Genomic DNA, 22,052 nt, shown 5'->3' with positions numbered 1-22,052 from the left:
TTTTCTATACCAAAATATCTCTCGGAAAAGAAAATAGGAACTAAAAACTAACATATTTAACTCCTAAATATCATGTGATAAAATTCAACGTCTCTAATATAGAGTAAATTTTTATAGTGGTCTTTGAAATTCAGTCGATTATCTAATTTGGTTTCTCAAATTTTAATTTCATTACAGTGGTCATTATAGTGGTCTCCTAGATCGAATTTCAGGCACCATGATGGTTCCTGGACTCCTTTCCGATACTGAATCAGTAATTGCAATGATAATATGGCACTCCATTGGTAACTTCGCACCAGAAAAGAGTCCAGGGACCATTATGATGTCTAGAGCTCGATTTAGGAAACTACCATAGTGAAATTGGAATCAGGAGGACCAAATTGAGTAATCGTTTGAATTTCAGGAACTATTACGAGGATTTACTTGTCAAATATTATAATCACAAGTATGCAATTTAAAGAAATCAAAAGGGTAAATGAGTGCACCTCACAAATCCAAATTGCAGGCTTCCATTTCTCTAGTCCGCAATGCTAATATAATTTGATAAAAGGACAAAAATTTCCTCAATTGCTACACAAGATCCAATTGTTTGCTAATTCCTCTATAATAACTTACATCCTCAATATGGATACAAATCTTACTTTGCTTTTGTAAAGTATACATTGTTGGCCTTCACAATCACGGTTAGAAACTAAACCAACTTTGCACTTGGGTCTCTTACTCCCCTCAGTATATCAATGAATTTGATCTTCACCAAGGTGGATGATCGTCCTCTGGTGTTTGAGGGGGAATTGCTTTCCATCCAGGTTTCTCATCCCAGTACATATCGTAATATATGTGACCGGGATCATGATCAAGCACGCAGCACCATATGCCTACGTATCGCTTGACACGGTTTCTGAATTTCTCTTCCCTTTCCTAGAAAACATAGAAGCATGGTATCCGAAGTTCAGAACATGGTAACTATTTTTCTTTGTATCTTTGAAGCTAACTCAAAGTAAAATTTCATATTCAAGAAGCAAAACATGGCCTTACCTTGTTAGTGAAACCTGTGAAAGCATCTTGCACTGAAGAGAACTTGATAACTTTGACATCCTTGAATGGTGAGAAAATTTTCATAAACTGCAAATGCAAGTAGAGCAAAACCATGTTAAGTATCTGCATTTCATAAACAAAGTATATCTATATATATAAAGCTGGTGCAGAATAAGAATATCGAATACCGTCTCTTCATTGCTATGTTTTGGAAACTTGAGAAATCCCCCAAGGGTGGTATTATCTGATGCATCACAATCAGGGGTTCCTTCTTTGCAGAGTTGAACATCAAGCCATGAATTTTTAACCTGAACTCAGTAACCAAAGGAAATGACTTTTAATAATCAACAAAAAAGAATCATTACTCAGAATTGTTTGCAGTTAACATTGATTCACCTCCGATGGCAGAGAAGGATTATCAATTATTGAGTATTCTCTAATAGCTATTTCAGGGCCAAACTCTTCTTCTGGGAGTTTTTTCAACATAACATTCACCTGCAATGTATTGCATTTAATAAGAAGCATACGGCAGTGATGATAAAATATTTTAAAAATCCAAGATACGAAATTTAAAACCATATTAAATATACACTTGTTTCAATAAAATGTTACGGGTGTATCAAGCTTACACTGACTCAAACTTGGATCCAAAAGCATTGATATCAAATGATGTAAAAGAGAAAATGAAAAGAGATCACTTGAATAGGAAATACCTCAAATACATGATCCAAAGGACAGAGAAAAGGTTGCCTAGTCAAAGTCCCTTCTAAAACGCCGGGATGAGGATACCATAGCCTATCAATCCTGCACCATAGTGGAGGCATGACCTAAACAGACACAAAGATCCAACTTTAGGATAAATATATTGAAACCATTTTAGCATGTTACGGTATGAAAGAAGGTACATGGCTAACAAACGTATCAGTAATGAGAACTGTGTTAATAGTATTAAGCCAAAAAACAATGGGCATCCATGATGAGAAGTTACAATTCAACATGAACACAATGAGTGTATGATCCAAGAAATCAGTTTTTACCAGTGTTCTGTTCAAAAGGGAAGCAATTGCAAGTGCAGTCCTAATCTGTTTGATCTGCGAAAAATCGTGAACCATAAATATTAGAATGTTATAACATTATTTCCCTAAACATTAAAAGGATCAGGTCGATACATACATACTTGGTAATTAACAAGGGCAAAATGTGATTCAACATTATGTTCTCCACTTAACAACAAGCCTTTTGGGATAAATGGCTTAAATGACAAGAAGCCCCCTGCAAAAGTTCTTCTAAAAGTTAGGTTGTAGCAATATCTCAGAACTTAAATCATAAAAATTCACTGATCAGTTGACACACTAGAGTGACAACTTCTAATTTTTGGCATCAGAAGAACTTAGAATAAAATTAAAAGGTGCAATGATATCGATTAATTCATGCAGCCAACCCCCACCAGGTGGTATAAGGCTTTGTTGTTGTTGATTAAAAGAATACAATTAAGTTAATGATCAGTGAACCCAAAGTTATGGAGCAAAAGCAACTGAGTACCTGGAGGATTATAGTATTCCGGTGGATCATGGAAAAGCATGGCTTCTCGCAGTCGGTGACGCTTTCCTTCAGTGCCTCCATATTGAAATGTTGTGTGCACAGCATAAGGCTTCAACCTTAGCTGCTGATACATAGCCTGCAGTACAAATTGTGGAGTACATAAACGAAGGAAAGAGAAAAATTATACTTATGTATGTATGTATGTATGTATCATACTGCTTCCTACCTGGACAAAATATGTATGGCCACTACAGAAAATACTTGCAGGCAAAATTCCCAGCTTCAGATTTCCATCAAATGCATAAACAAGTCCACTGTCATCACCAACGGATGGTCCTAGGCTTTTGCGTACGATATCATTAAAGCCATTCTGATCCCATATCTTGTCATCAGCTAGAAGCATTTCTTTCCATTGCTTTGCCAGCTTTTTTGACGACTCTGAGGGTCTCCAATGGAAAATTCCTATGTTGTAGGCTCCACTAACTATTCAAAGGTGATAGACAATATCATCAATATAGAGTATTGAAAACAACTAAACATGAGAAAAAGCATGCACAATTAAAATCATGACAATTAAGTGCTCAGCAACATATCATTTTCACCTTCATTCCAAACTTCGAGACTATCATCAACAACTGTTGGTATTAACTGATCACTTGAAGTCAAAACATCTGCTTCTGGATAGCGAGCAAGATATGGAAGCGGGTTCTGTTTTATGAGTGCATAATTGAATGTATAAGTTATCAAAGAGTAGCATACCAGATTGTGCATAATAAATGCAACAGATAAGAAATAATAATAATAATAATAATAATAATAATAATAATAATAATAATAATAATAATAATAATAATAATAATAATAATAATGACAACAGAAAAGTAAAGAAAAGAGATTAAACAAGATAAAATGGATCAGGGAAGAATGAGGGACTGGATAAATGCTATAGCAACCTGGAAAAGAAACTGAATGAAACCTCTGTCATTGCATACAAAGTAGATGAAAGGAAAACATTGTAGCCAATACAAATTTTACTTCTTTTGGAATTGAAATATTATTCAAAAGGGAATGACTACAGAAACATATAAGTAAAAATGAAGATCACCTGCATCCAAACCATGTCGGTATCGCACATCAACAGCTCGAAACCAAAAGGAAGTATGGCATCTATTAGAATAACTTTTTCTCTTCCCATTTTATGAAATGTTGGAGACCCCCAGCCAACATCCACTGTGCTCATATGGCTGCCCATGTCAAAAACTGGCACCCCTTTCCAATATAGTGCCTCCAATAATTTGGTGTCCATCGCACCTGAAGAATAGATATCAAACACATTTTACAAGGATCAATTGATGGTGTAAATACCAGAAATGCATTTCTCGCAAGGCATCACTGCACATCTAAGCAAGGAGCATGAGAAAACAAAATAAGGCTTGAATGGCTCACCAACAAGAAAATTAGTGACTTCCATATCTGTCAATTGTTTCACCCAAGTCAGAATAAAATCCATGAATGCATAGTTACCAAAGGTCACTATTACAACATTATCTTTCACCCTTTGCTGAACCAGCTCTTTGGTCAGTCGGAAAGTCTCCAAAGCGGGCATCTTTTTGTCGAGTGGAGGAACATCCCATAGAGACTTTGTCGATGCATTTTGAGGCTCCAGAGAAGGTGGGGGCACATTATGAATCACTTCTGGCTGGGAAATGTTGAGTGTTTGATCCCTAGGAGGCTGATTATCATCTGGAAAAGTAAGAAATAACTTTCAAAATCCTTTGAAAACATGATGGAAGAAAAACAAGGCTAGAAGTCACAAGTGTCTTATACAATACACCATTAACAAAAATAGGAAGGTTACTAAGTTACTAGCAAACATAGACAACTCAACTAAAAGAAGTGCACAGACTATAATTGCAATGATGAACTATAATGAAAAACGTTGTTTGTTGTGCACAAAAATGCAAATCGGAGCCTAAAGAGGTGATAGATTTGATCATCTTTGTCTTTTTGAACAATAAGTAAGCTCTTCCAGAAGAACACTACACAATGTAGGGGGTGTAGCCTTTCCCATTAACACGAAACAAACCTTCTTTACGGGAAGAATGAATTTTCATGCTAAAAGGGTATACTATATTTAAGCTAAAACTACCGAGCACAGCCACAAAAAGCTGCAATTGTTATGCATACAACAAGTCAACAATAGATAACAGAAAAATGACTTCCAACAATAAGAACACTCTACACTATGATGAGCACACAGCAACATTGTTACAGTCCTAAAATTCAGAAGGGTACATCAGATTCAAGCCAAAACTTTCAAGTCCTTGCAGGGCAACAAGCAAAGGCATGATTTTTAGAGAGGCATAAAAGAGATTTTACTTCAGAAATCTTCTACATAATTGAAGAAAAAAACTGAAAACTGATTTCTATGATAATCTACTCTCTTTCTTCAGCTTAAAAAAAAAAGTGTTTTTCCGGCGAAATAAGCTGAGACAAACACACCTTTATTGAGAAAGCAAAAGACACACATGATCGAGAATGCATAGAGAAACAGTAAAAGGAAGAGTAACAGCAGCAGAAGTAAAAGAAGTAAGAAAGGAACTCACGAGAGAAGGAAGAAGAAACAGTGGAAGGTGAAGAGAGCAAGTTGTTGGAAGAGTAAATTGCAGAGAAGACATAGAAGAAGGAAACAACGATTCCAATGATGACAACGGTGTAGATCGTGAGGAACAGAGGCTTCGATTGGGCCACTTCCTCACACCCATTTCTCCACGCCATTACTGTAACCTTTGTCGCAAATTGAAGAACAGGAACCACTGCTAACTTTGTTGTATCAAACACATAATCAGCATCATTGGTTCATGTTCGTGTTTTTGTTTCTAGCTTCATTTCATTGAGTGAAGAGACCAGAACCCAGAACCCAGAATCGAGATTTGGGTTTTGGTGATTGGAAGAAGCAAATGAGATTGAAAAGTTTCCAAATTTTTTTATGGGTGTTGGTATCGATGATGCGCGGGGTTTGGTCAACGAATCAGTTTTGCTCAACCATGACTATGCCCAAATAAACAACAATATATTATATATCCTTACTAATTTAATAAATGAAAAAAATTAATAATTTTAATACCTGCTTACTAATTTAAAATCAATATTTATCGATATATTTAGGATAAAGTATTTTTTAAGAAAATTAAAAATTTTTAATAGATTTAAAGAATTTATTTTATTTATTTTTTATTGAATAAATAAAAATTTATCTATTAATTTGTATTGATTAATGTAATATATTTAAATATGCATATAATTATATTAATTTTTTTCAACTTTAGTTGAGAGAGACTTGCTTATTCTTGGATTTTAACTTTGTATTTTTCTTTCTCTTTGATTGGATTTTGGATATTACACCCTTAAATTAAATTAATTTATTTAAAAATGATGCCATCTTTTCCGGTGGTCTAGAATCTAGATCTGAAGAAACATGAAAGATGAAACTGTATAATAAATAATAAATAATAAAACAAAGTATACCAAAAAAATTAAAATAATGATAAGTCATAGCATATAAGTAACATCCCTTTGTAATGCATGAGAGGAACGGCAACCTGTATCATTTTCGAAGATGTAATTATATAAGAGCAATGCTAGGGGCCAGCAACTTTTGTGATTGGTAGCCATCAAATAGCCATCAATGATGATCTAATGGTGTGAGATTGGTGTGAGATTTCATCCAATGACTCACCTTTATCTGCTGGTTATATGCTGGCCAAAATTCAACAAAACTGCTGGCCCCTAGACTTTTCCATTATATAATATATCAATTCAGCACTGTAAAATCAAATGCAAGAGACATGTTCAGTGATGATCGATTAAATTAAATTAAAATTAAAGTCTACTGCAATAAGTTTTTTTCTGTGGTGACTTACTGCAATAGGTTATAGCTCGTGAAAATTCTTCGCATGGTAAAATTTACCTAACTATCTCTATGAATAGATTTGGCAAACTTGTTAGAAGAAAAAAAAGTACGTTTTAACTTTTTTTTGAAAATTTCAATTTTTGATTTGATAATTTTTTATTCACGAATGTAGAAGTGATTCTGTATTTAAAATGATTTAAAATGACTTTGGCAGTTTGAGAAGTTTTAAAAATAGCTTTTTTAAACTTTTAATTTTTGAAAAGTAGTAGTATTAATGTTTGATATAATTTTTAAAATTAAATTGTAACTTTCTAAAAAGCTATTTAGAAGTTTATAAATAAGTTATTTTATCACATCTTTTTATATTTTACCAACAGGCTTTTAGTTATTAATATTTAATTTTTATTTATCTTTTACCAACTTTATCCTTTATACATGATATTATATTATTCATAAAATTCTTATTATTTTTGTTTATATGAACTCTCTTTTTTTATTATTTATTATTTTTTTATTAATTATTTATTTGATATTATATACTTTTATAATTATGATTTTTTGTATTTTTTTATTATCTTTTTTATAATTGTAATTTTTTTGTATTATTTTTATTATCTTTTTGTAATATGATTTATTGATCCTATTAGATAAAGTAAATTAAACAACAATTAATTATAAATAATAATAATAATAATAATAATAATAATAATAATAATAATAATTATAGCATACTAAAAAATAATATTAAGATATTAAAAATATACTATATAAAAAATATTATCAACATTTTTTTGATTTATTTCAATCACTACCAAGATAAATAATTAATTTTTTTATTATGTTTAATACTCTCTAAAATTTATATTTTGTTAGTTTTAATTAAAAATATATTTTACCAATTTTTATATGTTATTTTTGTTTTAGTATATAAATATTATTTTTATTATAAAATTAATTAATAAGATCTATTTAAATATCTAAATTAAAATGATAAGATAATATATGCAAATTATTTAAGTTGATGTCTATTTTAGTAATTTTTTTTATCTTAAAGTTATTTTAAGAAATGGAATCCAAACAATATTTATTTTATTATAATCTATTTTGATATAAAAATTACCTAACATAAATCACCTTAATTAATACAAACTTATTTTTTATTAAAATTAAGTTTATAAAATTAATTTTATATAAATTCGCGTTTATAATCCAAACACACAAATAATAAAAAATTAAAATCCAAACCAAGGTACACGTGGCTTTCATTGTATACATGATCACATTACATTCAAATTAGAGCTGGAATGCAGAAAAGAATTTGCAACTTGTCACCAATTCCAAACACTTAATACTTAATTAATTGTTATAGAATGGTTCCCATTTTGAGAATGCGACTAAATTGTTAGGTATTAAGGTGTTACATGTCAACATAAAAAAGTCAAGAGTTTTTATTAGTGGCTTGGTTCAAGTAACATGTATACAATTAATAGAGATTAATTAGGGATAGAATAGAGTATAATTTAATAATTTATTTGACTTTTTCGTGGTTTTTACACCGTTTTATCGTGAGACACATGCTAATATAATATGTAATTGAAAATTAAATTCTTAGTTAAATGCAAACAAAACTCATTTTCATTGGAAAGGTTACTAACCTTATTAAATCAAACTATATGATCTATTTATCATTTCTTTCTTCAGATGTAGAACTACAATATTGTCTGCTATCATATCTATTACTACATCACACTTTTTTTTTGGCCTTTACTACATCACACTTGTGTCAAAAAAAGAACTACATTGGGCTTCATAAGCAGAGCCCAAAACAGTTTTTAAGCCCAAAACAGTTTTTAAGCCCAAAACACTCACTCCAAAAAACAAACACTTCCTCACTTTCTTCTCCGGTGAACCTCGCCACCAATCCCCACCTCCTTCTTCTTCTCCTCTCAGTACGTTCCAGTTATTTCTCGTTCAACTTTGCTTTTGGTTGTTCGTGTTCATTTTTTTTATTCGATTGATAATGTAATTCTTTTGCTTTTTGGTGCATGAAATTTGTGAGCTGTGACAAAATTTCAAGCACCGTTGAAATCTAGCTGTCATTGCTGTTACCGATTGTTCTTGAATGGAAATTGAGATGCCAGATGGGCAGATCCCCAAACAGCTAAGGCCATTCTGAAATTTGAATGCTTTGAAGGTACTATTACTTTTTCATGTTTTGTTTGGTTGCCAATTCATTGGATGGAGTATTATTACATGTTTAACTTCACAACTAATTGTCATGCAGATCACATATTCAGGTGATTAGGGGACCAATTTGATTTAGTGGAAATTTGGATGAATTGTCCAAAGGCCAATGCATGTGCTATTTGACCATCATCGTGTGCCAACTAAATCCATTCATCTTCTTCACCAGTTTTTTCTGTCATTGGCCAAGTCTTCAAACCCCACAACGCTCGCAGAGTGCAAACAAATTCATGCAAAGCTTGTAGTCACCCAATGCATCTCGCAGACGCATTTGGCAAATAACCTTTTAAGCCTTTATTCAAAATGTGGCCAATTCAGCTATACCCACCATCTGTTCGACCAAATGCCCCACAAGAACGTTGTTACCTGGACAACATTAATTTCTGCAAATCTTAGAAATGGGTATCTCCCAAAAGCCTTTGACATGTTTAATCACATGCGTGAGGTTGGTGAGAGTCCCAATGAGTACACGTTATCTGCACTGCTCCGCGCTTGTGCTGATCCTGGTTTGAGGGATGTTGGTTTGCAGCTTCATGGTTTGTTGGTTCGGTGTGGCCTTGAGAGGGACAAGTTTGCTGGGAGCTCTCTTATGTATATGTACTTTAGCAGTGACAGCGATCTTGAAAGTGCTTGTTGTGTCTTTCATGAATTGTTGGAGAGGGACCTTGTTGCTTGGAATGTCATGGTTTCTGGATTTGCTCAAGTTGGTAAATTTGGTGTGGTGAAGAGGTTGTTTAGTGAAATGAGGGAGGTTCACTTCTTGAGACCTGATCACAGCACTTTTATTGGCTTGTTCAAGTGTTGTTCTTCGTTGGACCAAGTTAGGGGAGTTCATGGGCTGGTGTTTAAGTTTGGTGCCGAAGTTGATATGGTGATTGGCAGTACTCTGGTTGACTTGTATGCTGAATTTAGGGACATAGATTCTTGCAGGAAAATCTTTGACTACATGGAGGAAAAGGATAGTTTTCTCTGTAATTCGATCATTACAGCCTATACCAAGAACAATAGAGGCGAGGAAGCTGTGAATATCTTCAAGGATTTATGTAGACAGAGGATGAAGCTTGAGCAGCATGTGTTATCAAGTACTTTAAAAGCCTGTTTTGAATTAGAGGACTTGAACACTGGAGTTCAAGTGCATGGCCAAATGATAAAATATGGGCATCAAAACAATTGCTTTATAGCAAGTGTGTTGTTGTCTCTCTATTGCAGTTTTGGTGAACGAGCAGATGCAGAAAAGTTGTTTAGAAGGATTGATGATAAAGATATTGTAGCATGGAACTCTATGATCTTGACTTATGCTCAGCTGGAGATGGGATCTGATCTCTCCATGCAACTATTTCAAGAACTTCGAAGAACTACATCTTTGCAAATTCAAGGTGCCACTCTAGTTGCTGTTCTGAAGTCTTGCAAGAATAAACCGGAGTTAACTGCTGGTCAACAAATCCATTCACTTATAGTGAAATCAAGTATAAGTCATCTTACTTTGGTTGGCAATGCATTAGTCCACATGTACTCTGAGTGTAAACAAGTGGATGATGCCTACAAAGCTTTTCTTGACATTGTTCATAAAGATGATAGTTCTTGGAGTTCTATAATTGGAACTTGTAAACAAAATGAGATGGAATTTGAAGCATTAGAGCTATGCAAAGAGATGTTAGCCGATGGAATCACTTTCACCAGTTATAGCCTTCCTTTATGCATCTCAGCTTGTTCGCAGCTTTCAGCAATAGATGTGGGAAAACAATTCCATGCTTTTGCCATCAAGTCTGGTTACAACCAAGATGTCTATGTTGCAAGTTCCATTATAGATATGTATGCTAAATACGGAAACATGGAGGACTCAAAGAAAGTTTTCGTTGAACAACAACAGGCGAATGAAGTAATTTATAACGCCATGATATGCGGATATGCACATCATGGAAAAGCATTGGAAGCCATAAAAGTTTTCAGTATGTTGGAGAAGAATGGCTTGACGCCTAACCGTGTAACTTTCTTAGCTCTGTTTTCAGCTTGTAGTCATGGCGGTTATGTTGAAGATATTTCGAATTTCTTTACATTGATGCTTCATAGATACAAGATTAAGCCAGAATCCGAGCATTACTCGTGCCTAATTGATGCCTATGGTAGGGCAGGGAGGCTAGAGGAAGCTTACGAAATAGTGAAAAGGGATGGAAGTGAAGCATCATGGAGAACACTACTGAGTGCATGTAGCAATCATAATAACACAAAGATTGGAGAAAAATCTGCTCTGAAGATGATAGAATTAAATCCCAGCCATCATGCTTCGTATGTTCTACTTTCAAACATTTATAGTGCAGAGGGAAAATGGGAAGAAGCCCTTAAATGGAGGGAGAAAATGGCCAAGAGTCATGTGAGGAAAGATCCAGGAAATAGTTGGTTAGTCTGAGGATCATTTACATCCTACCCACATATTTTTAATTGTATAGAAAGATGCATTTTATTTTATGATGATAGCTAATGTAAATTTATAACAAAAAGATTTTTCTTTTTTTTTTTTATAAAAAAAAAAGGGGAATCACATTATAATACATAAATGAGGAAGTTTAGGAACCAGCAACTTTTGTGTTTTGTGGCCAGTACTTAACCATTAAAAGAAAAGTGAGTGATTTTTCACCATTTGATGTAATCTCACATCATTAAAAACACTATTGATGGTTACAAAACACAAAAATTGCTGACCTCCTAACACTCCTCTACATAAATAGTATTTTAGAAAAAGGAAAATGTTTCTATGACGAAATTAATTAAAGGAAAAATTGAACTTGTTATCTCATATTTTCATCAATAGATATAACACATACAAAAGTTTATCACTTCCAATGATATAAGTAATAAGCTATCATGTTTTTGTACCTAATTTTATTAACCAAAGATTTGAAGTGAAATAACACAAAAAAATAAGAAATAAAGTATATGTTTTACCACAAGTGGCAAGTTAGTTATAGTGGTTAGCTGACTAGTATATAAGCAAAACTCATACTAGATGCAGAGTGAGGATCACCCTCTGGATGATTGTATTCTTCTTCCCCCTTCTCTAATATTCACTCTCCCTCATCTTCCTCCTCTTTTCTCAACAATTTGAGTTTCTTTAACTTCAAGGCCCTGGTTTCAACATGGTCCGGTGAGCTTTGTGGTGAAGATCTCCATACTACTCGCAATTCAAGAACCCTTCTAGCCAAAGTTCTTGAAGATTCTTGCAATCATCTGAGGTACAAGATCAATGTACATTTTCAGAAGTTTAAAGTGTAAAGTGCATATAAATAATGTTAATTCACTTAATTGGTTCATGTGAATTAATTACACCCTTTATAAGTTTTGTAAACACAAGTTTTAGATTAAAATTGCTATGTAATACATATGAGTTATAGTGCTGCTAGTGCTAGGTAATTATTATTCAGTTAATAGAAACACATCCAAATTTAATGTCTCACACTTTTTTCACTTGTTTAAAATCACAAAAATTTGAATTTATTCAGTGTTCATCTCCCTTACCAGTTTCAAAATCAAAATAAAAAAATAGAATCTCTAAATAACATTCTCTAATAACACTCAAAATTTTCTCTACATTCAATTTACACTAAAAAAAACTACACTCTTTCTTGTTTCTTCTTTTTTTGGATGTACTACACTCTCCCATTCTTTTCCCTCACTCATTGCTCATTCTTTTTTCCAAATTTTGTTCATGACTTTTGAATGTGCATGAATGATTTTCTAATTTCGTTTATCATTTTTGTATGTGCTTTGTTTTATTTTATTTATTTATTTTTTTTACTTTTCAGATGATTATCTGTTTTTGTTTGATTGAAATATTACTATTTTTTGCATGTGCTTTGGTTATTAACTAATTCTTATTAGCTGATCACTTAACACTTATTAACTGATTAACCTCTCTCTTTGTCATATTCGATATTTATTTGTTGGTGTAAACTCAGGTGCAGTCGACTTCACGTAAAGTTGATAATTGAGAGCCGTTAGATGAAAATTTAGTCAAATCAGTCAAACCATCTAACGGTTCTCAGCTATCAACTTCGCCTAAAGTCGACTGCACTTGAGTTTCCACCTTATTTGTTCTCTAGCACTTGGGGGTTAAGCTAAGGTTACCGAATCTATGTCTTGTTCATGTTGTCTAAACAGTGTTGATTCCTTGTATAGTACAAGTATTAGTCGTGTATGTAATTCTACTAAGTTAGGTGCTATACATTAATTGTCACCCAAGTCAAAAGCAAAGTTGCAAGTCGAGCCATAACATAATAATGGATACAACAATCCAATGTTTTTGAATTGATGGATGGACCAATCACATAAATACAAGAAATCATGTTATATAATTATCATAAAGTCTTCCCATCTTGTCGGGCTTCCCAGAAGACGGTTTTAAAATTTCAAAGGCAAAGGCCATAATCAACCACTTGCGCATTCAAACTTTTTGTCATAAATTCTAAAAAATACGTACCTTTCTATATATATAATATAACTACTCGCCTAGCTAGCCTCCAAATAATGAAAATAATTGTTTAGCATTTTATTTCCAAGTGGGAAGTTGTTGTCATCAAAAGAAAATATAAAATAGGAACAACATGGATCAAATTGTGGTTCCTCAATCCTCATATATATTTAGCTGATGTCACAAGTATAAGTTGTCACAATTAAGTCCATAATTCAGTGTATACAGATTTTTGTTATTTATATTTTCTATTTAGTATATCGAGATAGGATTTCTTCTTTTGTAAACCTAAATGATGGTCTTTGAAGAATTTTGATATGGATAAATAAGTCTTTGGAAAAAAAAGGAATTGACAAGTTATATTATAGTTCTTAAACTTTATTCGAATATATCCAACACATTCATTCATAATAAAATAAAATAGTAAGTTAATCTCCATTTTTTTTGGTAAATGAAAAATTGGTCCCTTCATTTTTAAAAAATTGAGAAAGAAATTAAATCATTTAAAATTTGAAAACACAAAGAAATAATTAGACATTTTATTTTATTACATATTTGATGAGTTTGTAAAACTCAAAATTAATATAGTGATGACTAAACATTATTAATATGATTAATTATAAAATTATTAATTTGATTTTGGTTCATATGTGTTAATTAAATAATTTTGCTGTGCAGATTTTGCTATTGGGCCGAAAAATAGCAAGCCCGATATGATAAAGAAATTCAGCCTTGGAAGTTGGAACAAATTGATTTAATTATTATGGCTGAAGCAAGCTTTTGTTAGTTGGGCCAGTATATTGTTGAAACAAGCTCATTTAAATCTTTGTTATTAGACCAAAGCTTGGTCCGAAACCGATATTGAAAGAAAGCAAAGTTCCATGCTTTCAACGGATCCCACTTTCAATTTGTGATGGATTTCAAATTCAATTAACTTGCTTTAATTGCATTGAAATCATGAGAGAGAAAATAGCAATTGATTTTATTGCTATCATTAGTGCTACACGCTACCTAAAGTAAGAGGGAAGTAAAATTGATTCATTTTAATTCATTTGTTCAAATCTATTGAATATTTTTCTTTCTACTCTCTCTCTTCTCTCCTCTAGTTTCGGTCACTTCAGCAACTATGGAAGAAATTTTAAGCTATCAAAAGAAAGTGGAAGAAGCTAGTTGCAAGGCCATAGTGATGATGGCATCAAGAAAAAGAAAATCTGAAGTATGGAGTGGCTGAGATCTTTGCCAAAATGGGTAAAAAATGGTGAAGTGATCTTAAGCTCTCTATGCCAAAAATGGTGAAGATCGTTTCGGTCAGAGGAAGAAGATCCTTGGAGGGATGGCTTGTCTCTGTTTTTGTTCAACCACTACATGGGGTAGCCACTGTAGCTACGTGGAGGATGAGGCAGAAGTTAGAGTAGAAGAAACTGTCATCATCAAGAATACATCAAGGGCTAGGAGTCTTTCTTGAAGTGCAAGTCAAGATGGAAGGCCCGGATTGATGGAGCTTGGTGCAAAGGGAAGACACAGAGGTAATTGCATGTTGGTTATAGCATTCGGTTTCCTCTCCTCTCTCTCTGGCCGAAACGGTTTGGTTTGAAGAAGAAGAAGTTTAGCTTGGTTCAACAATTTCAACCGTGGATGCTTCCCCTTCTATAAATAATGGAGAACAGCCAGGACTTGAAGCAAGGAGTGAGAGTGCAAGGCACAGAGTTCTCATAACTACCTAAGTAACAGAAGTTCTTCTCCTTCAATGTTCTTTATTTTGTATTTTTCTGTTTAATTTTGTCTGTCTTGAGTCTCATGAAAAAAGGCAAACAGTGAGGTTTGTAAGAAAAAGTCACAGAGCAAAAAAAGGCAGAGAGTGCAAAATTTAAAAAAAAAAGCCATAAATGTCCTTAGAGGTTATTTGTACATCTGTGTTGTGTTTTATGATTCTGTGGGAATCCCCTTACAAGTTGGGTTAACACTTAGCAGTTGAAAGCTTGGCAGTGACCAAGTCAAGTTCAGGATTGAGATTAGATTTTGGACTTGTCCCGGATAGGAATGATAGTTTCTAGAGAGAATTGGTGTATGTAATCATGATGATTATAGTGAAATTCCATCATTGTTATGATGGAGACTGGATGTAGGCTGCATTGCACTTGGCAGTTGAACCAGGATACTTCGTGGTGTGATTTTCTCTCTCTCTCTTCTACTCTATTTCTGTTTCTGCTGCATAGGAGATAAAACTGAAAAATATCTCTTGCTTTGGTTACGAGATAAAAAAAAATTCGTAGCTAGATACGAGACAAAAAGTAAAAAGCCTCCAAAAATAATTTTAAAGGCCAGCAAGTGTTATTAAACAAAAAGGGACTAAGATTCAATCATCTTCTCTTAGCCACCGATAAACCATCACTATTAATGTGCGTAATATTTTAGACGTTTAAGTAGGGATGGCAAAATTCCCCGAGACGCGGAGATCTCTGCGGGGACTGCCCCGAATGGGAATCCGATTGTGGGGAATTTTCCCCGCGGGGATGGGGATGGGGGACAAAATTCCCCCGAAGCAGGCGCGGGGACCCGAGCGGGGATCCCCGCCCCGTCCCCACTATTCCCCGAAATTTATGAATTCCTTGAATTATTCTTAATAGTTTATTTCTCATATATGTTTTTTAGTCATTTCTCACACACACATATATATAGCAACCCAAAACTCCTAATCTTTATTTGCATAACCTCTCTTCAATTCAGAGATCCCTAAGGCTGTCCATACTCCATCCAACCTCTCTGCAGCCACCCCCTCGTCACCCTTCTCACCGCATCGTCACACCTCACCGTGCCATTACCCTTACTGCGTCGTAATTTCTATTTGCGGCGTTCCTTTTCGTAACACTGCCGTCGTGTCCATTCTCCACTTTGTTGTCGCGTCTTCCACCTCGTCCACTACTTTTTTCTTTGGCTCGTCGTTGCGTCTCCCTATTGCGTTATTTCGAAAGAAGTCACCATCGTGTTATTTAGACTTTTTGTATAAAATCTTGCAGTTTTTGTATAAGATAGATACTTGTAACTCTATTCATATGGAAATTAATAATTAGTTAGAACTATTATGTAGATGGGGAATGGGGTCCCCGCGGAGAATGGGGCTCCGTGGGGAATGGGGATGGGGAGCAATTTTCCCCCACGACGGGGAATGGGGCGGGGATGGGGAGTAAATCTGAGGGCGGAGATGGGGAGCAGGGAGGCATCCCCCGCCCCGCCCTGCCCCATTGACATCCCTACGTTTAAGGAGTAATTATTCAGTTTCCTTTCTCAATAAAAAATAACGAGTTATAAAAAAATAAATCTCATAAGGCTAACATATATAAATGGATTTGAGCAGATGGAGATATAATTTAATTACGACCGAGTTATATAATACACGAAGACTAAATAATAAAATAATGTATACCAAGTTAAAATACAAAATATAATAAGCATATAAAACATTGTTTACCATGTATTGTATTTAACTGTAAGTCAAACTAATAAAAAATTACTGAAAGAAACCTCAAACTCAAACATCTGAGATCATTCTTATCCTCCTCTTAACCATAAAATAACTAAGATGCAAGGTAGCTAGCCCTAATTACATAACTATATGATACTATAAAAATCCAAACGTGTATGCTCCATTAATATAAGATATTAATTAGTCGAATTAATCTATTACTATACGTCTTGTAGTTGGTGTGTATCTTAACAACTTGAATTGTTGGTATAATAATTAAATATTAAAGCGCTTAATTAAACAACTGGTGGCATCTTGTATTACATTATATTTATTATAAAGATATCTCCCACTTATAAACCACTTAAAAATCTTATTTTTAAAACTCAAAAATATTAGATTTATAATAGATCTCTTTCACGTCCAAAAAACATTATAACACAATTGGATGTAGAAACAGAATCTACATGTTAATTCAATTTTAACTAATTCTATGAACATGATTACATGAATGACCAATAATATATCATGACCTTTAATGATGACGTATATATTTATACGTTTTTTTTTTGTTTTTCATAATAAATCATTTCTATCATTTATGCGAATATATCTGTACGCAAATTAATTTTATTATGGAGGGATCGTTAGTGTAGGACGCAGATATGGAGAGGAGAGGAGCTTTACCGGACTGTGGTGTCAGGAACACAGTAATCGAATTCTGCGAGTTGCTGATGGGAATTCGAATCCTCCGATTTCCTGTAAATTAAAAAAAAAATCCTCTCAAGCAGAAATCGGACCCAGCGACTAGTATAACGAAATAAAAATAAAAAAAACCAACAAAAAAAACGGATCTTCCGTTTTAATGAAGACATATCGTACAGTCCGATTTCTCCCATGTGAATTTTGTATACAAGCAAAACGGAGGGTCCGATTTCTTCCTTTCCACAATTCGGTGTAGCACCCCCACATTCTATAACCCGGCACAACACCTGCTCCTCTTCCATAACCAAAAAAATTAGCCTATATCTGTATATTTAAAAATTCGGAAATGTTTGGTAACCAAAGAAAATCAGCAAAAAACAGTCATAACTTACCTTATTTAGCATTTATTAATGCGACAATTAATTAATACTAAATAAGACAAGTTCTGTCTATTTTTTTTGTCTACCTAACATTACCTTTAAAAATTTATCATATATATTGACTTGATACACCCGTGCACGAGGATAATATACCAAATAATATTCCATATGGCAAATAAATATTGTAATTAAACATTATTTTGGAACTAATTAACTTACTGCTGTTTCAGTCTCATCTCTCATGTCATGCATGGAATAATAATAGACCTACAAAAAAGGTGGGCTTTGAAAACCAAGAGTGGTTTACACCCCATAATGTTGCAAATCATTACTAAATAATATTAGTGTGGGCCTTGATAGGGTAAAAGAATTATATATATAATGGACAAAATATAAATAAACACAACAAGATAAAGCTAATAATAATAAGAAAGCAACTTTCACATTCAAGCTAAGCTAGTGACTATTGAAATGCCAAATGTATGGCAGCAAAAACTAGTTTAATTTATTTAATTTAGTACACGGAGAAGATTAATTAAGACGCCAAAAAGAAGTGTTATTCTAATAGTTACTATTGATAATTACTATTATACCCCCCATGAACATGAAATTCTGATTCCAAGCAATCCCAATTGATAACAAGTTTCAATAAATTGACCGTACCCCTTGTTTTAGTGTTTGAGTGGTTTTTCCCTAATCTCATCTCATCAAAACTTGTTTTCTGGTTTTGCTAATACCTTAATTTATTGGCCCATAGTTATGATCATAGATTTGGGGTAGTTTACAGCTCAATAGACTTTATATAACATATTACACCATCGACAATTCGACATATGCATTAATCATTATCATGACCAAGCCGTACCCTATACGAATTTTCCTAATATAATATATAGTTTCTCTCACTCACTCACATAAGAATTGAAAGGTACTATAAGCTACAAGAATGGACCAACAATTATGGATAGTGGTAAAGGGTAGTGAAGGAAGATTCGAGTCAAGTAGTGTATATGTTCATTTTGCTTTGCATCTAGTCAATGCGTGTTTCAATCTCTGTATAGCTATACACTTATTTATAATAGAAAAAAGGATAAATAGCTCCTAACTTTTTGTCTTGCAGAACATTTTTGTTTTTAACCATTGAAAAATATTTTTAAGTCTCTGACTTTTATAAAATTTGGATGAATCAGTCCCTTCGTCCAAATACATCCGTTAGGGACTGATCCGTCCAAATGTCTCCGTCAGGGACTGATCCGTCCAAATGTCTCCGTCAGGGACTGATCCGTCCAAGTTTTGTAAAGGTCAGGGACTTAAAAATATTTTTCAATAGTCAAGAACGAAAATGTCCGCAGGACAAAAAGGTAAGGGACCTATTTATCATTTTCTATTTATAATAAATACTAGACACAAAATTTTCAAGGGTTTGTTGCTGCATGCACAAGATGGGATTCGAATCCCCGACACTTGCTTAAGCGGACTAGTGAGCTAACTACTATACTAACTCAACTTGGTTCACAAATTTTTTATTTTATTAATTAAAAAATAATGTAAATATGCAATTAATTAGTAACAATTATATTTTTATACAAATATCAAGTTTATTGAATATCAATAATAATTTGATGCTAAATAGCTAAGTAGATATATACAAATCCCACTACTTTTACTTTTAAATTTTTGAATATTATGGAGAGATACATGTATATGAAATTAAATGTGCATGAATTGACATAAGGTCCCTTTCAATATTCCCCTGCTTGCACGGAGAGAGCTATCTATATCTATATCTATATATATATCCACAATATAATGACTTCACACAACATATAAAAATATATACAAGTGGGTTTGATTTATATGATTTAATTTGTTTGTACTTGTATTACTGCTGCTGGAGTGGTAACATAGGCAGCTGGTTTTGATGGTAGTAAGCAACAAATTAAAAAGACATGAAGGTAGGGCATGTCAACTTTTTCTACTTAAAACCTTTTTTATATAAACATATGGGTCCTCATGTTATAATTATTCAATTATGCTAAGTATATAAATCAATATTATAATAAGCTTAATTATATGTATAGTATCATTTTAGATAGAAAGTAAATCCAACAAATTAAAGTACATCATCACAATCGTCATCATCATTTCCTTTGAGGTGATGATGAATGTCAATTTCCATTGAAGTGTCACAATTATGAAGTGGAAAACTACTAGATATAAATAGTGGGTGGGATGCATATTTCTCTATTTATATGTAATATGTTTTAACATTTTTCTGTGTTTTATTTCACATAACGGAAAGAAACAAAGTGATATAGCTGGAACCAGGTTTATTAGTTGCACATGAAATGGAGAGAGGACAAAATAGTATCAACTTCACATCTTTTATGGGACCTAGAAGTAGTGATGGGCTAAATTGCCTTTACACATTCATGGAAGCTGTACTTTTGTGACACATAATAATAAATGTGGAATATAGAACCTCCCCAGCATCAACTCAAATTCTGGATCGGAGAAATTACCCTATTTTTTTTAATTAATTATTATTAAAAATTCTTAAATTTTTTTAACTTCAAGACTATTCATGTTAAATCATTGAGAAAGAGATACTTGAGAGCGCGGAAGCGTACCTGAATTCGTGAATCGTGAGCATAATCGAGAGAATTTGATTCTTTAATTTTCTTCGACCAAAGCTTTATATATCCCTAATAAGGTTGAATCGTAACTCCTCTGATAGAAAAAGAATAAATACAGCTGTTAGGACCAAAATTCTGAAGTTACTATTTATATTTAAGTGTGACATCCATTAAACTCTAAAACCCAAATAAAATAGTATCTCTAGCTTTATTTTCATTTAATTTCAAATAAAAAAATAATAATTTATTTAATTCACTATTTATGACAATAAATGAGATCACTGCATATAAATTATTTATTATGAAATAGCTTAATTTGTAATTATAATTAATATATGTATTTTATAAATAAATTAGGAATCTAACAATTATTTCTTTGAGAATTAAAAGTAAAAAAAAAAAAACTATAAGAAGCAACTTTTTTTTCATTATATTAAATAAACAAATAAAAGAATAATTTGAAAATTTTTCTATCGTATAACAAATCATAATGATTTATATCATAACACTTCACACATTTAAAGTTGTTGTGCTTACCTTAACAGAAAAAAAAAAATCTTATGGTTTCTACGTATATAAACATATAGTTAAGATAATGCATGCATTATATGTTTTCTTTTTCATCAACATATATAATGTATTTTACGTATATTATATATATGGGTATGTATATCTATAATTTTTTACCATATGGATTGGATACAACTTTTTTGGATATGTTTAAACAGTGTTTATGCCGGTGGACTTTACTTCCTTGGCCCATGTTGATGAGCTTTTCTTTATAATAATAATAATAATAATAATAATAATAATAATAATAATATAACTAAATAAAAAGATTAACTAATAATTAATAAACCAGATTCTCTTATCCAACGTTATTTACACATATATCCTATTTTTATTTTAAATATGTATTATATATTTTAATATGTATTTTATAATAATAATTAATTTTTTTGATTAATTTTATTACGATTGTTGCATAAAAAATAATTTTGATGAAAAAGATTATCATGTAAAAAAATAGTTAAGTGAAACTTATAAATTACAAAGTACACATTAAATCCAAAACCGAATAAAAAAATAGATAAACTCATCATAACCCCTTAATTAGCAAGGTATATATAGTGTTTTTAGTGAGCAACTTGTAACGGAATTTAATTAATTAGAAAAATAAAATAAAAATTGGGAAACACTATCACTCCTATTTTCTTGTTCTTCAACAAACATAATCAAAGTTAAAATGAAATTCAACATAACCAAAGCCACAAAGAACTTACCAAAGAAAGAAAACCATGGATTTAGGAAGAAAAAGCGAGCTTGAAGATGAGTCCTCACCGCACCATTCATCTTGACTCGTGAGCTATGTCTATCTTGTGGCGGTGGTTAGATTGAAAGTCATGTGCCCAACATCATAGGAATCAAATTTTATATTATTTGTAAACCTTTTATATAATGCAAAAATTCAGTAAAGTTTTAGATTGTTATATATCTGAATTGCTATTTTATTATAAAAGTAAAGTATTGTTTTTGTCCCCAATATTTAGGATAAATTTTATTTGTGTTCCTAACCTTTAAATCGTTCTATTTGTATCTTTAACGTTTGTAAGAGTGATTTCTGCCGTCAATTACACATCATGAGCGCTTTAGTTTGAGTTTTAAAAAT

General features: G+C 32.5%; 2 protein-coding genes and 2 long non-coding RNA genes across 4 annotated transcripts; 2 read left to right on the top strand and 2 right to left on the bottom strand.

Moving 5' to 3' along the window:
• Positions 1-491: 491 nt before the first annotated feature.
• LOC107623358 (arabinosyltransferase XEG113) lies at positions 492-5,640 on the bottom strand. The gene is made up of 13 exons (XM_016325585.3): positions 5,184-5,640; positions 4,024-4,320; positions 3,683-3,888; positions 3,180-3,285; positions 2,804-3,060; positions 2,578-2,713; positions 2,213-2,307; positions 2,073-2,126; positions 1,749-1,862; positions 1,432-1,530; positions 1,224-1,343; positions 1,036-1,122; positions 492-918 (listed from the first exon to the last, which is right to left on the bottom strand). The coding sequence occupies exons 1-13, from the start codon at positions 5,353-5,355 to the stop codon at positions 751-753; spliced, it is 1,911 nt and encodes a 636-aa protein (XP_016181071.1). The 5' UTR covers positions 5,356-5,640; the 3' UTR covers positions 492-750.
• Positions 5,641-8,357: 2,717 nt separating this feature from the next.
• LOC107624279 (pentatricopeptide repeat-containing protein At4g39530-like) lies at positions 8,358-11,312 on the top strand. The gene is made up of 2 exons (XM_016326766.3): positions 8,358-8,684; positions 8,775-11,312. Exon 2 carries the CDS (start codon positions 8,844-8,846, stop codon positions 11,139-11,141), a length of 2,298 nt encoding a protein of 765 aa, XP_016182252.1. The 5' UTR covers positions 8,358-8,684; positions 8,775-8,843; the 3' UTR covers positions 11,142-11,312.
• A 187-nt stretch (positions 11,313-11,499) lies between these two features.
• LOC148578904 (uncharacterized) lies at positions 11,500-21,809 on the bottom strand. The gene is made up of 4 exons (XR_015902661.1): positions 21,667-21,809; positions 20,378-20,477; positions 17,350-18,030; positions 11,500-11,959 (listed from the first exon to the last, which is right to left on the bottom strand). It is a non-coding gene; the product is annotated as an uncharacterized LOC148578904 (long non-coding RNA).
• Positions 11,748-14,409, top strand: LOC148578905 (uncharacterized). Its single transcript, XR_015902660.1, has 2 exons — positions 11,748-11,964; positions 13,878-14,409. It is a non-coding gene; the product is annotated as an uncharacterized LOC148578905 (long non-coding RNA).
• Positions 21,810-22,052: the final 243 nt, after the last annotated feature.

The sequence above is a fragment of the Arachis ipaensis genome, chromosome B10, assembly GCF_059453495.1.
Source record: "Arachis ipaensis isolate K30076 ecotype BB chromosome B10, ASM5945349v1, whole genome shotgun sequence".
Lineage (NCBI taxonomy): Eukaryota > Viridiplantae > Streptophyta > Magnoliopsida > Fabales > Fabaceae > Arachis > Arachis ipaensis.
The sequence above is the reverse complement of the archived record's forward strand: the minus strand, read 5'-3'. Positions and strand labels throughout refer to the sequence as shown.

Coding starts and splice junctions, on each gene's coding strand:
- LOC107623358 (XM_016325585.3), bottom strand. CDS start 5,355: ATGGCGTGGAGAAATGGGTGTGAGGAAGTGGCCCAATCGAAGCCTCTG. Junction 3,061..3,179: donor TCTCGAAGTTTGGAATGAAG/GTGAAAATGATA, acceptor ACCTTTGAATAG/TTAGTGGAGCCTACAACATA. Junction 1,863..2,072: donor CCCTTTTGAACAGAACACTG/GTAAAAACTGAT, acceptor GTGTCTGTTTAG/GTCATGCCTCCACTATGGTG.
- LOC107624279 (XM_016326766.3), top strand. CDS start 8,844: ATGCATGTGCTATTTGACCATCATCGTGTGCCAACTAAATCCATTCAT.